General features: G+C 45.4%; 1 protein-coding gene across 2 annotated transcripts in view; it reads right to left on the bottom strand.

Annotated features, from left to right (window-relative positions):
* Positions 1-14779, bottom strand: part of SGSM3 (small G protein signaling modulator 3) — a gene marked incomplete at its 3' end in the record, with an annotated part of 31964 nt that overhangs the window by 5959 nt on the left and 11226 nt on the right. The window contains exons 2-13 of one of the 2 annotated variants that reach the window (XM_080364057.1): positions 13124-13204; positions 11741-11826; positions 10453-10519; positions 8828-9036; positions 8569-8676; positions 7452-7595; positions 6865-7060; positions 6491-6636; positions 5311-5538; positions 4312-4366; positions 612-739; positions 148-303 (exon numbers count right to left, since the gene is read on the bottom strand). In XM_080364057.1, the coding sequence (XP_080220183.1) occupies positions 148-303; positions 612-739; positions 4312-4366; positions 5311-5538; positions 6491-6636; positions 6865-7060; positions 7452-7595; positions 8569-8676; positions 8828-9036; positions 10453-10519; positions 11741-11826; positions 13124-13130 (1530 nt within the window). In that variant the 5' untranslated portion in view covers positions 13131-13204. Of the gene's footprint in view, positions 1-147; positions 304-611; positions 740-4311; positions 4367-5310; positions 5539-6490; positions 6637-6864; positions 7061-7451; positions 7596-8568; positions 8677-8827; positions 9037-10452; positions 10520-11740; positions 11827-13123; positions 13205-14779 lie in introns of those variants that run through there. The other variant, XM_080364058.1, reaches the window with a different exon arrangement.

Genomic DNA, 14779 nt, shown 5'->3' with positions numbered 1-14779 from the left:
GAAACACCAGTCACTTCCCTGGGACCCCTAACTGGGCTCAGAGCTGACCTCCTTTCCTTCTTTCCCTCCAGAAGAGGCAGTGCAGTGTCCCAAACACGCTGGGTCTGCATGGCCTTGCCATGGTCCCTGTCTCACAGGCTGACGCACCGTAATGATGTCGTTCTTGCGGAAGCCCAGCTCATCATCATCGTGGCGCTCAAAGTCCAGCAGAGCCTTGGCTCTTCGTCGGCGGTTGCGGGAACAGGCCACGTAGTTCTCGTGGTCCCGCTGATGGCTCTCCATGCTGTAGTCTGGAGTCAGATCCTGGCATGCACGTGGAGGAAGAGCAAAGAGGAATGAAGAGCAACAGATGACTCTCAGCTGATCTGCCAAAGCTTTGCACGCCCCTGTTCCCAAATCTTTTCCTTCTCCTAGCAGGCAGAGAGTCTCTCAGCCACCACTCCTCCTCCAGGGATGGGTTAAGCAGCCCTTACTCTCCACCCATTACATCTGGCATGCTCTTCCTTGAGCCTACATGCTCCAGGAGCATTTGAGCAGCCCTGTCCTGTGGCGAAGTCTCAACACTCATGCCTGGAGCCCACAGCAGTGCAGATCCAGCTGTTCCTACTCACGATGCTGCAGTTCTTGGGATCCACACACTGGAAGTGCCGTGCCACCTGGAGAATGGCCTCACGCAGGTCGGCCACCAGCTCCGTCTGCTTGATGTTCTTGGCTTTCAGTGCCTCCAGATCTTCATCCCCTGGGGGAGCCCACATAGACAGACGAAAGGCGAGGAAAGGAAAGCAAGTATGAGTTATTTATTTTTTTGTTAACATTAGAAATCATTGATTCTACATAAATCAAAAAAGCCTGACATTAGAAGTGCCTATGCTAAGGCAGGTGCTTACTGCCCATCTATTCAGTAATGTAAATAACCAATATCATTTGATTGTGTCAAATTTTAAGGAGCTGGTATTTCAAACCACATATGAACTGGAAGATGTCACCTTTGATCTGACTGGACAGCTCTCTGTACCAAGGTACTACATAGAAGTGTCTATGCAGCATATAGACAGCTGAATGGTGCGACACAAAACTAGGGAAGTTTCAAAAACTCTCTTCAACTAAAATTCTAAAACTGAAACAGCTTCTGGTTGAACTACTTGTGATTTTTGCATACCTCACAGGCTGACAGCATATTCTTCACTGAGTCTTCAAAAATATTTGGAAAATGAAGACAGCTCACTTTCCTGTGTCAGTCTAGAAATCAGAGCCATGAGAGAAAAGCCACTATCTACTTAAGACCTTGACCTCCCAAAGAGCCAGATTTCAAAGGCTGTGGGTGTATAGAAATGGTCATAAGCACAAAGTAAAAGTTATCAAAGCGTGTTTCAACTGTCATTAATTCCCCCAGGAGTTTTGACAGCCTATCTCTGTTAATTTATGCACAAAGATATCTAATAGGATGGATTCTTTAAGTAGTTAATGTCTGAATGTCTTAAAAATTGAGTACATGATGTTTAGGAACAATAAACCATTTGCTTCTTTTCTAAAAAAAAATAATAAAAATTTCAAAACTCAAAGTGTATTTTCATACATCTGTTTTTGCCCTCTCTATAATATACTGAAGATGTAGTAGCTTGATCAATGAAATCAATATTTAAACCAGTGTATTTTTCACTGAACTCCAATTTTTAAACAAACACAGCTTTTATGCAAGACTCAAGTAAATAATTGGCTAGCAAATCAGTACTCTGCTTATCTTCTAACAGCATTATAGAAACCAATATGTGGCCTGAGCTATACAGCTGCTGCAACAGCTAAGTACACATGAAGCTTCTGCTTATTGAAAAGTATCTTTTAATCGCAAGTTATCCTAATTAAAAAGACTAAAACTTTAAGAACATAAACGGAAGCACAAAATTAGATTTAAAATTTTTTTATAGTTGTTTTCTATTTGCTAAATTAAATGATTAGAGAAGCAAACACACAGGGCTTAAGAGAAAACTGAACTTTGCTTCTGGACTAGAAAAATTGTAGGACATACTTATTCCCAGCCCAAGCAACGAAAATTAACAAAGCCTCCTCCTCTGTGGCCAGGGGTAGGAAACAGAGCATGTGAGAACTCTATTTACAATCTTTGTATCTCTGAATCTGTAGTGAGATAGGTGATCACACAGATGGCGAGGATTCCCAGAAAATTCATGTTGCTAAACCAGAATGTGACTGAAGAAGAAACGACTCAGCTACAGCCACACCGGCTCTGTGGGCTGCCCTCATTTACACAGATCACTAATTCTTTCTGTCATCATTCTGTCCCTTCTGGCCAAAATACCGTGCTTCTCCCTCTGTACTCAGATCAATCCCACCCAAACGCATGCGGGAGATATGGGAAGCAAGTTGCCCACCCTCCCACCTGAGAATACGCGTGATACTGAGGAAAGCAAACAGGGTTTCCACCATGCCTGCACATACATTTCCAAAAGAAGGAAACCCGCACAGGATTGGCCACAGGTGAGGAGGCTCTATTTGGAGCTGTGAAGGCCAACTAGCTGCACAGTTCTGCAGAGGAGGACCAGCTCTCCTGCATTTCCTTGCTGCAATGCCCATCCAACAGGAAAAGGGCAACATGCACACCTTGTTCTCCAGTTAACTAGCTTTTGCTGTTTCTTCTTCCCCTGGTGTAACTTGAGGCCATTTCCTCTTGTCCTATCACTTGCTACTTGGGAGAAGAGACCTCCATGCTACAACCTCCTTGTTGCAGAGTAGTTGTAGAGAGCGATAAGGTCTCCCCTCAGCCTCCGTTTCTCCAGACATCTAGAGGTCCCTTCCAAACAGTGCTCCTGTGACTCTACAACTCCTGTCCATGTCACTACTAAATCTGCATTCACTCTAAGGAAGAATTAAGTTCTGGGTAAGTTCTTACTCCTACCCAGACAAGAGCTATGTACCAGCTCTACACAGTAACTAGCACAGGCTGCAGAGTTTACACTTCAGGTTGATTGTCAGCTTCCAGTATAAGGTGAATTTATCACATTCGAGCTTTCCTCCCCCTCGCTTGGGACAAGGTTTGCTATTCTGGTCACCTGCTGCAGGATGACAACTTCTGCATTTTAATCAACATTGTAAATACTAGCAATACTACTAGGTAAAAAACATGATAGTCACTGTACAGAAATCCCACTAAAATGAGAAAACACTGATAATCGTCTCAGTTCTACCATTGATACATTTTGAAGCTTGGACTTCAAATTTATCTTTGTGCATGGGTATAACTCAGTATCACCTCCATAAAGCTACACAAACTTGGTCAAGGAGACTATCTGAGACACAAGAAAGACATGTTTGGCAGCCAAGTTCCCTGCCAGCTCAGTCTGTGGTGACTGTATGACAACATTACATACAAGAGGTCTGAATTTAGGTTGCACAAGCAACTTTCCTGCATTTCTTCACTTCCGCATGCTTGACTTTACAGCTTGATTGGTCTTCTACCATAACTTATATATGTAATATTGTATGTGCTTGCAGCAACCCTGTGACAATATATCACCATGCCAGAGAATGTCAGAAAAGTTCTTATCTGAAAAGAGCAGTTAAACCCAGTTTTAGATTTATTCAGGCCATTTCAACTACAACAGGAACACTGTATGAAACCTGTAAATTCAGTATATTGCCTTTCACCGGAAAAACAATTTATGTGGTGAGATGGAGCAATTTCGAGGTGGTGATGACAGTGAGGCTTACAATAGAAAGAGGTATTATGGAGTCACAGAAGCAAGTTACTTTTAAACCCATGCAAAACCTATTTTGGCTGTATGCTTTCTGGACATAAGCTGGCTTAGCTCATTAGCAACGAAAATTAAGATTTAGAAGTGTTCACATTAGCTCTCAGAGTAAGTAAGGGGGAACACCAGTGATGTTTGCATTTATAAACTTGGACAAACTGGACCATCCTGCCTTGTGACAGACCTTCAGAGATGTTCCTGAATTGAGCAGAGGAAGATCAGGAGAGCATAACATCCAGCCTGTGGACTGGACATGGTCTGCCCAGAAAATGTGTTTGATCTGTTGGTCAGTGTGAGAAGGACATCACAGCTGGGCTGAGCTGCAGCTTGCTGTTAGTCACCATTTAAGGACGAACCATCTAACCTAAAATTCACTTTCTGAGTCAGACCAAAGCAAGCAAGTAGAAAACACACTTTTTCTCTCTCATCCTTCAGTTCTGGCTCCATCCTCTCCTATTCCTCAGTGTTCCCCTGCTTTGCTCCCTCTCCTCCCTCCTAGGCCGCTATATCCAGCAACACCACATGAAAGGCACACGACTGTCCTTACCAAAGAGCAGAGAGGTGATGCCAGATTTCCTGCGCTGAGTCCTGCGTCGCACTATCTGTGGGAGAGGGAAGAGAGAGAGCAAAGTGCACACGTTAGAATAGATTTCAGAATTAAAATAAAGCAATCCTCCACACAGGTTGGCTCTGGGCAAGTGGTCCTGACAGTTGCCACTGGAAAAGGCAGACAAGTGAACTGGCAATTTTAGATAGGAGTTGTTCTAGTTCTAATGCAATGAATCAGCTCTATGGCTTGATCTGCTCCATGTGCAATGGTTTATTTATAGCTCAATTATTACGAAAGCATAAAGTTCAAGAATCAACTATGATTTGCGTCAATAATTTTAGTTCTAATTCCCCTTGTTGCCAAAAGTAGTTCTACATGTAATTATATATAAATTTCTAAGTGGGTGCCTATTACATTTTAGAATTGCAGGAATGTCTTGTGATTAGCACACAGATGAGCATCAAGAGAGATGACCATCTTCCACACAGGACTGACAAACAGGAGCTATTACATCCACAACTGCAGACTCTAGTCCAATATTAAATACAGGTGATATTTTTATTCAGCTTCTCAAAGGCTGCTGCTGTTTTCTGACTCTACCTTCCAGAGTTATTTTAGTGTATCAGTTTCTTACTAGTAGATTAACTCCAGTTCCTACTCTGCATGCTTCAAGCAAATTCTGACCAAAGCATAGGTTGTGTCTCTAAGTTTCCATAAATAAAATGGATCACTTTCCAACATAACTCTCATTAACAATAATTACAATCAACGTCAATATCCCTTTCACCTGGGGATTTATCAACCAGGACCAATCTGGCAACATTTCATTAGTACAGAGCTCCCCCTCACTTCCCAATACCTTTTCTCTGCTGGATGACACAGTCATCCTGGACCCAAAATCCTCGCAGACAGGAGGAACCTCTTGCTCACAAAGGGAATACGTAAGGGAACGGTAAAAACAGAGCAGCAGAGGCAGATGGGGCTTTGTGCACTCACTTTGGATAAATTGTTGACAGTGGTGCTGGAGTTGAGCAGCTGCCCTTGGTCGGCAATGAGGTAGGCCAGGTGTTTGCGACGCTGGGTCTCCACCGCCACATCTGTCAGCGAGCCAGCCACACGCATGGCCTCCCGCAGCAGCACATCTGCATCTTCAATCTGACTTGGGATGTCCGAGAGAGTGTTGAAGATTGAGGCAGAGTTCTCAGACTGGATTAGTTCATCCTCCTGCAACGATGCAATCATTTTGCCATACAGAACAGTGAACATGACAGTGACGCTCTTGGGCTGCTGGATGCAATTTTACATTCACTGCGCAGCCTGGGCCAGAAACAAGACAGGTCCAACTAGATAATTCCATCAAAACTTCGGCAGGAAAAGTCTCAGCTACCTATTAGAGGGGAACAGCATCTTTTAACTACTCTCCAGCACTGAGATTTGCCCCCAAAATTCTAGCTGGCATGCTTTTTTGAAGCACAACATCCATCATTTAAATTAATTCAAGTCAGCAAGCAAAGACAACACAGAAACTATTGTGCACCCACTGCCAGGACTGGGCACAGAAGGGAGCTTGCTGGGGACAAGGAGATGGAAGCTGCTCAGTCTGACACACTACAGAGTGCCTACCATGTCAAACCAAGCTCCACCTCCCCCTTGCTCCAAGCAGGCTCACTCTTGCACTTTGCACAGAAAACTGAATGAAATATATATTTTTTAAAATAAAAATGAAAAGATCAGGTGGTTAAATGGAAGTCAGACAAATCACATGTAATCAGGACAATGCTAATCTCTTGGAGCATTCAACAGTGCCATCGAAAGCTCCCCAGAATCACCACAACCTCAGCTATATCTCTGCTCAGAGGTGGTGCAAAATCAAGGTGTATCTTGGTTTAGGTAAGATGGATTCTCAGGCTGAGATGTAGACTGAACAGAGGGAGGCAGCTGATGTGGTTTAACTATGAGGGAGCAAACGAGGTAGGGAGGGGAAACAGCAATTCCCAAATCCTGTGAAGTGCCTTGGAAGTTCTTCACAGCTCCCAGTTCTGAGGAAGGCAGGAAGTCATCTTCCTGAGCACATTCCCAAACCACATACAGAAAGTGGATACAAAACCTTCTTGCTCCTAAAATTCAGAATTAAACACCTAAGTGCTATAACGGAGGAAGTGGAGGTGGTGCTTACCTTCATACTGAGCATGCCCAAAGTGAGCTGGAACAGCACCAGAGAGCCCTGGTAGAAGAAGAGGTCCCAAATACGCAGCAGCAGCTTGATGTGGACAACGCTAGCAAAAGAAGTGAGGAACCAGTGCAAGGTGATCAAGGAGAGCTCTGTGAATAGAGACATGAAAAATGATCACAACAGAAGAAGTCAGCCAACCAGTGAAGATGGACTCTCCTAAATGCTGTCCTTCAAGCTTAAAGGTGACCATCCATTGCCTCCAGGGCCAGGTTTGCTCCCAGCCCTGCTGCTCTCTTTTTGGGAAACAAGAACAAAAAAATCTTTGCCTGCATGTCACCCTGGCAAGAAAAGCTGTGCTTTGTGGGGCACACTTTTACCGATGTCATGCTCCTGAAGCAGCTTATCCAGGCGAGGCAAATACTGCACAATGAGCTGTCGTAGGACACGCTGGTCTGTCTGCACGCCCATCAGGGTGGTGCTGAAGTAGGAGGCAGGAACCAGTTCCTCAATGATAGCACACATCATCCAGAAGGCATCTTCTTCCTCCAAGAAGAGCAGTAAAGAGGCAGCCACCTGGGATTTTGAAGAAAGAAGAACTGCATGCCAAGCCTATCCTAAGAGGAGCAGAATTCTTTCCCCACTTCCTCGCATGGAGACAGACCTGTGACTAAATGACCAACATCTTCCTTCCTCAGCAGCAGCTCTCCTGCAGTCTCCACTGAAGAGAATTCTCCTCAGTGTAATGCCTGTCCCTCCTCAACAGATGGACTGAATCCACATCTGTGGATGTGTTGTGCTACTCTGCTCTCTCTTCCCCACGAAAAAATTTCCATGACGAAGGGATTTCCCTTGCACTCACCTGGAGGCCATAGTGTCTGGCGGCATGGCCTCAAATTACTTGCCCCAGCATAGCCACCATAGACAAAATGATCCCTATCCCAAAGACACCCTGAAAGCAGCTTACCATGCCAGTGCCTTGGCAATATCCAATATCTGGGTAGAGCCAGGCAAGTCCTCGTAGTATCCTGCGCAGCCGTGGCACCCCGATACTGTTCATGTTGGAGAAGCAGGCGTTGCTGGGCATCGTGCGGAGCAAGTCCTTTTCAATCTGTCAGACAGCAATAAACAAGGACAGGGTCAGCTTGCAGCATTTGAACAATTGTGTTCTGCTCTCTGCACTTCCCTGTGGCCCCTTGCCACAGGGAACTCTGCTTCTGCACACCCATCCATAAGTCCTTAGGCACCAAAAAAGATGGTCCTGTCCAAGCACCTGGGGTCAGTTTAACAGCCTTCACTGTCATTGGGAAAATGCCAGTGCGGATGGTGACTTGGTGTTTCCCAATAAATGCTTGCCTAAACTAGGCCCTTAGCTTTTGCACTGAGAACAGTAGGCATGCTGGTTGGGAATTTAATCTGCTTGGATTTCAAGCAAGGCTTCCCAACAAACTTAGTCCAGCGAGAAACCAACAACCTGGCCACATTTGTGACACAGGACTTGGAGGTGAACAGCCCACAGATCTCCCTTTGGGCAGCATTGTTCCTCTTTCCAAACATTCTGAACCTAACTTGGTGAGAGGTGAAGATCTACAGAGCTCAGTTTCTTTTGCCACGGCCTTTGCCTCCTCTCCCAAAAGGAGAGATCAGAGGAAGAGTGAAAACACCCTGTAACAGTCGTGTTGGTGTTCAGAGACTTTGTGTTTGGGACAAAGACAGTCCCTGGGAGCAGCTGCCACAACCTCAACAGAAGTCCATCTATCAGCCTTTCATCCTTCACCCCCTCAACGTATATCAGGATGTTTGCTGTGATGCAAGTGCAGCACTGTTTTCTAACCTGCAGGTAGCATGTGTCTAACCCTTTCCCTGCTGTCCCAGGAAGGAATGAAGCTGCACAGTTGTTATTCCAACAAAATAAAGGAGAAATATGCCCAACAGGATTAAGCTTTAGCAGGCTTTGACCACATTTGTCCTCTCAACTGTTCCTGCTACAGGTGTTAAGCAGACACTCCTTCCTCCTCACACAGCAAATCCTGCCCTTTTTCCCACTCCCTTGTGCCCAGTCAGCACTAGGCAGTATCTCCTACCTGTTTGGCAGCAATGGTTTCATCATTAGAGCTGTTTTTCACGATATCCCGATATGACATCTCTGAATTCCTCTTCTTCTGCAAGGCCCCTGACAGGCGCATCCACAGCTGGGGGGACAGGGTGAACAGAGATGAGAAGAGTCAGTAAGAGACACAGAAAGTCATAATCTGGCACCCTCTCAACTGAAAGGAAGTATTTTCACTCCACTGTCTCTTATTCCAGGCAGGAGAGCCTGCCCAGAGCAGGCAGCGCTCTCACCTGTGGCCTCATGCTGTGCGGGATGCCGGCTAGCACCAGGGAGCGCAGCTTGTCTGAATGTGGTAGGGTGACCTCAATTTTGTCCCAGGTGAGGTCACCCACGTCATGGTTGTGTGTGAATTCCAGATGAGCCTGCCACTTCAGCCTCTGCTGTGGCTCCTCTGTCAGTGGGACCCCCAGAAGCCTGCTGGAGTTTGGCTCAGCACCATCTACCTCAGCAAAGGGAAGGGAAAGAAAAGGAGACAAGTGAGAGAGGGAAGACGAGCGGGAATGAACACAGGGCAGGGTGGGGAGGAGGATGGCCATCTGAAGAAAGCACATTTAAAATATCCATGTTTTCCAGCCAGAGCATGGAAAGGCAAAGCTTTGTTTCTAGCCATCTTCTCCATGCAGTAAATTTTATGGTCATAAGCAAAAGGCACTGGGGCCTTGAGAACTGAGAAGCTCTCGGCAGGTTTTTAGTCTCTACTTACTCATGATTTAGAGCAGAGTGTGGCTGGAATTAAACAAGACCCTGGCAGGAGTCATCCTGCTGGGTTTTGTGAGGATCTGTAAATCAGGCTGACAAAAGCGTAGCAAGCCTCAGAGGTGGCAAACAGAAGCTATATGCTCATGTAAGTAATGAGGTGCAAAATGTTAACTTTGGGGATATTTAATCAGCAAAAAAGCTTTAATAAGGACACTTCCACATTCACAATGAGAGATCACCTTAACCTGAGGCTGGCTTTCTAAAATAGATACTTTAGCACAAGTGCAGGTTTGATGTAAGGCACTCTGTCCTTCACTGTATAACACATCCCAACAATGCTGCCCAAATCTTCCTGCTGATTTTATAACACACAAGTCTACCGAATGTTCTGGCTGAAGAAAACTGCTGTGTCCTGTCCTCATCTCCAGACCACTGCTTCAAAGAAAAACCTCTGTGACTCAAGGTGCCTCAGGGCACACATGAAAATAACTTCTGCCCTTGTACTGTATGGCCTGAGCCCTGAAAATGTCGTCTCAGAGCACATAAAGCAATTCCTACATGCCCCGCTCCTTTCGCTTCCTCTTTGTAAAGGCAGCCAGCTGTTGTAGTTCAATGTCCAGCTGCAATAGCTCTCTACACCTCCTTCTATTTGGTCTCCTGACTCTATATCTTGCAGAAAAACTACGATGTGGGTTCTGTCCCTACAGTTTCCCCCACACTTTGTCAAGCTGCTAGGCTGAGCAGAACACATACTGCTGCCACTCCTCTTGGCCATGAGTTTTTCAACAGACAGCACATGTCATTGTGCCTCCTATCAGTGCTTATAGAGACCTCACTGTGACCTGGGAAAGTTGCCCTTCCCCAGCATGCAGCCACTAATGGAAATGGTAATTTCCTCTTAATTCTTCTCTCTGTTACCCACCACAGCACAAGCCTAAGGGGATTGAAAGGACTCTGCTGTGTCTGTGCTCCAAATTGCCATAAGGCCAGCACGTCTACACGCTTGATTACAATGGTAGTATACAGAAAGATGATGACAAGTGGATAGATGAGACCTAGCACAGAATGGCTGCAAAATCACCCTGCCATACTCGGCAGCACGGGAGGGGCTGGATGTAGGACACAATGGAAGGGGGAGGGATGAGACTGGCTTTACCTTCCTTATCAACTCGGAAACCGAATTCGTCATAGCGGAACTCTGGCTGCTCAACGGATTCTTCTTTCTGGAGGACACAAGGAAAGAGAACAGACATTTTCACCAGTCTAGCACTGAACAACAGAACAGAAACATGTAGATATTGCCCCATCCCACCACTGTCCACACTGTGTTCTCTGCGCAATTAGAGTCCTTGCCCTTTTATTTTCAATGCCTCTCACCACAATTCCCAGATGGGAAGGTGTTGCATGCTGTTCCCATTTTGACTTCTCCATGGAAGCTGTGAAGCCCTGCCTTCCCACCTGCATAGATTTTCCCAGCAATCCCTTCTCCAGCATGATTGGAGCACAACATCATATCAAGATCAGATCTTCCCACCTGGATGGGCACACAACCCCCCTCATGGACCGAGGAATCGACATACACCAGCTAAAGTGATCTCTATTGTCTGTGTCTCTAATACACAACAGTCCTGTTGCCCCTGCACGCATACTGCAAATTCAGCTCCCTGCTCCATCTCCTGCTTGTTGCTTTCAGATTTTCTCTGTAAGACAGGAGACAAAACTGGGGTTCGCACCTGTGAAGCAAGCCCCAATTATAGGTGAAAGGAAATTAAAGTCCGTGACCCACATCTCAACTTTCCTCCTTTGTGCTCATGGTTGGAACTAGGGGATACACACTGGAGGTTACAACCAGGCTTTTTCAAGGAGCAAAAACCTGCAGATGCCCCCCATTTCCTGCAAGCCCACCTGCCTTTTCTCTGGAATCTCTCACAACCACTGCAACCCAGTCAGCACTCAAGAAGTGTGTTTCTGGCAAAGCTCCGAGATAAGCTTTAATCTACTTTAATGGGCTCAACTGTCTTCAGCAAAACATTGCTGACAAAGTTACAAAATTCCATGGCTGCTTCCTTCCTTCCTGCTCTGCCCACCTGGTGACAAGTCCTGAGGGCAGCATTTCCTGCCATGCACAAGTCAACCAGAGTAGCCTGGTGGTGACAGAGACTCCCTGAGGGTGTCAACATTTTCATAGTGGAGCAATAGTTGCATAACAGCAGGGCAATAATTCACACAAGTTTCTTTGTGCTCTGCAAGATCCTCTTGCAAGAGCCAGGATGCAGCCACAAAACACACAAAGTAGCAAACAAGTGTCCACAACTAAACCACTGGAGGAAAAGTGCACCCCTCCCTCCTTTTCCCTGCAGCTTTCAGAGACTGCCAGAAATCACCAGGGTCCCTTTGCTTCTGTGCAGAGCCAGAGAACACCCCCTCCCTGCCCCACACCCTACCTGTGTGTATTTTGCCAGAATGTCCTGAGGCCAAATGCTGGGAGTGAGGGCTGAGAAGGGACCCCCAGCAGAGGGAGTGTGATGGCCTAAAGAGAAAGAGATCAACACATAGCGGTGAAAACCTCAGAAGACACGTAATACTCACTGATCCAGCAAGGGAAGGACTCACTCAGGAGTTTGTCACTACTGCTACTCTAGACATTGAGATAGCTCCCACTTCACCAAGGAAGCAAGTAATTTCAGATGGGTTTGTCCCTTATTACTGAGCAAAAGAAGCAGAAAAACCAAATGGAGTTCCCTCTAAGAAAGGTACTTTTAGGGAAGAGAAATTGTTCCACGGCATCAAGTGACCTTCTGCTTGGAAAAGCTGTGTGATCAGTGAGTGCCAAGCCAAAGGAACCATTAAAAAACTAAAGACTCTGAAGAAGTAAATGCCTCCTATGGAGGCACTGACCCCCAGCACCAGCCATCCTCCAGAGTTCCCTGAAGCTTTGTCACCCAGGCACCAAAATGGGAAATCAGTGCCATCAGCAAGATGTTCCACTTCCCCCTTTGCTCCAGAAGAGCTGAGATATTGCCAGACCATGTATAGAGAGCTGAAGCAATGAAAATACGCCTATCATCTTTGTCTTTTGTGTTCAAGATAAGCAGCTTTCCAGTCTCAGGTGGTGTCTCACTGAATAGCTTCCTTTGCAATAAAAGCAGACATCAAGTTTTGCAATTGAAGCAGATAAGCATGTCCCAGGTCTTTCACTGTGGACATCACCAGAAAAAAACAAAACACAACAAAAAGGTTTACTTGGCTTTGAAGTATAGTTTCCTTCTGGGTTAAATGTCCTGAAATAACCAGCTGGACCAGGAAGGAAGGTTTAGACAAAAATATGGCATGGGAGAGTTGGGCACTGCAACAAGGAGACCTAGTTTTTTTAGTAAAGCTTAGATCTTAGTAGTCCAGTGTTGAACTCCAGTAATTCTTCAGCCTTCTGCCTGCCCTAGAGCTACCATTGTACAGCAAAAATCTCTCACAATCATAAAGTGAACCACCCACTCTGGGGAATATCTTGGGAGGAGAACAGAACCAAGCAAATTTTATGAAAAATGGGGAAGGCAGATTACATTTCAATCTCCTTCTTCCTCTGTGTTCAGTGGCTGATGCAGCTTCTGCAGGCTTCAGCACAGGGTGAAAGAAGGACTTGACTTCACCCTTAGCGGAAAGGCAGCTGGGTCAGAAAGAGTGGGGTGGTTTCCTCTCCCCCAATTTGATCAGGCAGTATGTTAAGGTAAATAATAGCTCTAACTTTATTTTTTCTTTTACTAAGTTGCAGCTGAAGAAAGAACAAGCAACCAAGCAAGAAGATACCGTGTCCACTTTTGTCTGCTCACCTGACATTGCACTAGGTAAGACTGAGTTGCAGAAGCCTCCAGCAGGTCCAGAAATGTTTTCAGAGGTGAGAGGTGGCTATCCTGTTATAAAAGGGGAAACAAGTGTCAATGAGAGAATTCAATTAGCATCTAAGAACATGGTGTGGGACAGACAGATCCCTCACACACAACGTCCCCACAGGAAAACTGAATCCCTTATTATTTAAGCTCTGCTACGGGAAAATTAAATTTCAGAGACTGGAATTTCCTCTTGGTTTCATACCTATCCATCAGCTAGAAAGAGCACACTGTCATTTACCAAATTCTTTGTGACATTAAGATCATTACTGATTGAAAGAATGTCAAAAACCAAGTCAACTTTCATCACCTCTTCCATCACAATATTGTGAGTCCTGTATTTAATTACGAATACTAAAAGAGCTACACTGTACATCATAATTCTCTGAATACGCTGCCCATGGAGAAGGGACTGGAATGGTGAAAAGGGTTTCAGGGGATATAATTAGATGCAATAAGCCTGGAAGAGATTTTAGGAGTAGCACCACAAATCGCAGGAACAAAGTGGTTTTGGCTGTGGAATACAGCTCCCTGAAGGGAGCTGGGAAAGCTTCTGACAAGGATTTTCTGTGATGAACTGTGCTAGGACATGGACAAGATGCCATCATGTACCCCTGCAATGAGCCAGGGCCCTCTAAATTAAATCAGGGGATGAAGCTCAGATGATGAAACAGCCCCCACAGCTTTTCTCCTTGCAGTTCACAGCATATTTTTATAGGGATTTTCCAGGACAACGATGGAATAGTTCAGTAATCAGAGAGAAAGATTCTGGACTTAAAGATCAACCTTGTAACTGTGTGTGGGAGACACCAAGAGGACCTCTACCAAGCAGATAAAGCCAGTGCTGGGAGACGTTAGTCACTCACTTACTTGGGAAAGAACTGGGGAGAAACTAACATTTGCCCATCTGGGATAGGTTCTCCAGCTTCTCTTTTCCAGCAAAACTACTTATGGCTGCAAACCACTAAAAGAAGGAACCCCAGGGATTCATCCAGCAGGTCCTGTCTGAGTTGTTTATAGTGCTCAGCAGTATAAGGTTATATTGCCACTCCTGCTTTTGCATCTCAGTGAGTTCTCCAGTGAGTACCTGCAGCCTGAAAGTGGCTGTGAAACATTGCAAAAGCATTACAAACACCTGTGTCTGAGAACACAAGTGATACAGCTTTTTCCTCCCAAAGTTAAACAGTTCTCTGCACGAGAAAGGCCAGTATGGAAGAACAGACACTCTGATCTTCTGACACCAACTCTCAGGGCAAAAAGAAAGACAAAAAAAAGTCCAGCTTTTGTTTCTAAGAAGTAATGCTGGCCACACAAAGGCCAGTTGCTTACCCACAAGTTCTGTAAATGTTTTTTCTGTTCTCCCCATCACTCTGCCCCACTTGTTCTCTTAGCACCAACGCTTCCCTTAGCAGTTAAAGACATAACAAGAATTACAAAATAAGCACTTGCATGCTCTTTTTACATGCGAACACACACAGCGTGTACACCAAGCTGGTAAATCTGATGACAATACTTACTGCCCTTTCAACATAACTGCAAATGTGTTTTGATGCTTTTTTTTCCAGGCTTATCTCTGCCCTGCAACTGCAGCTGCTTCAT

The sequence above is a fragment of the Nesoenas mayeri genome (assembly GCF_963082525.1).
Source record: "Nesoenas mayeri genome assembly, chromosome: 1".
Classification (NCBI taxonomy): Eukaryota; Metazoa; Chordata; class Aves; order Columbiformes; family Columbidae; genus Nesoenas; species Nesoenas mayeri.
The sequence above is the reverse complement of the archived record's forward strand: the minus strand, read 5'-3'. Positions and strand labels throughout refer to the sequence as shown.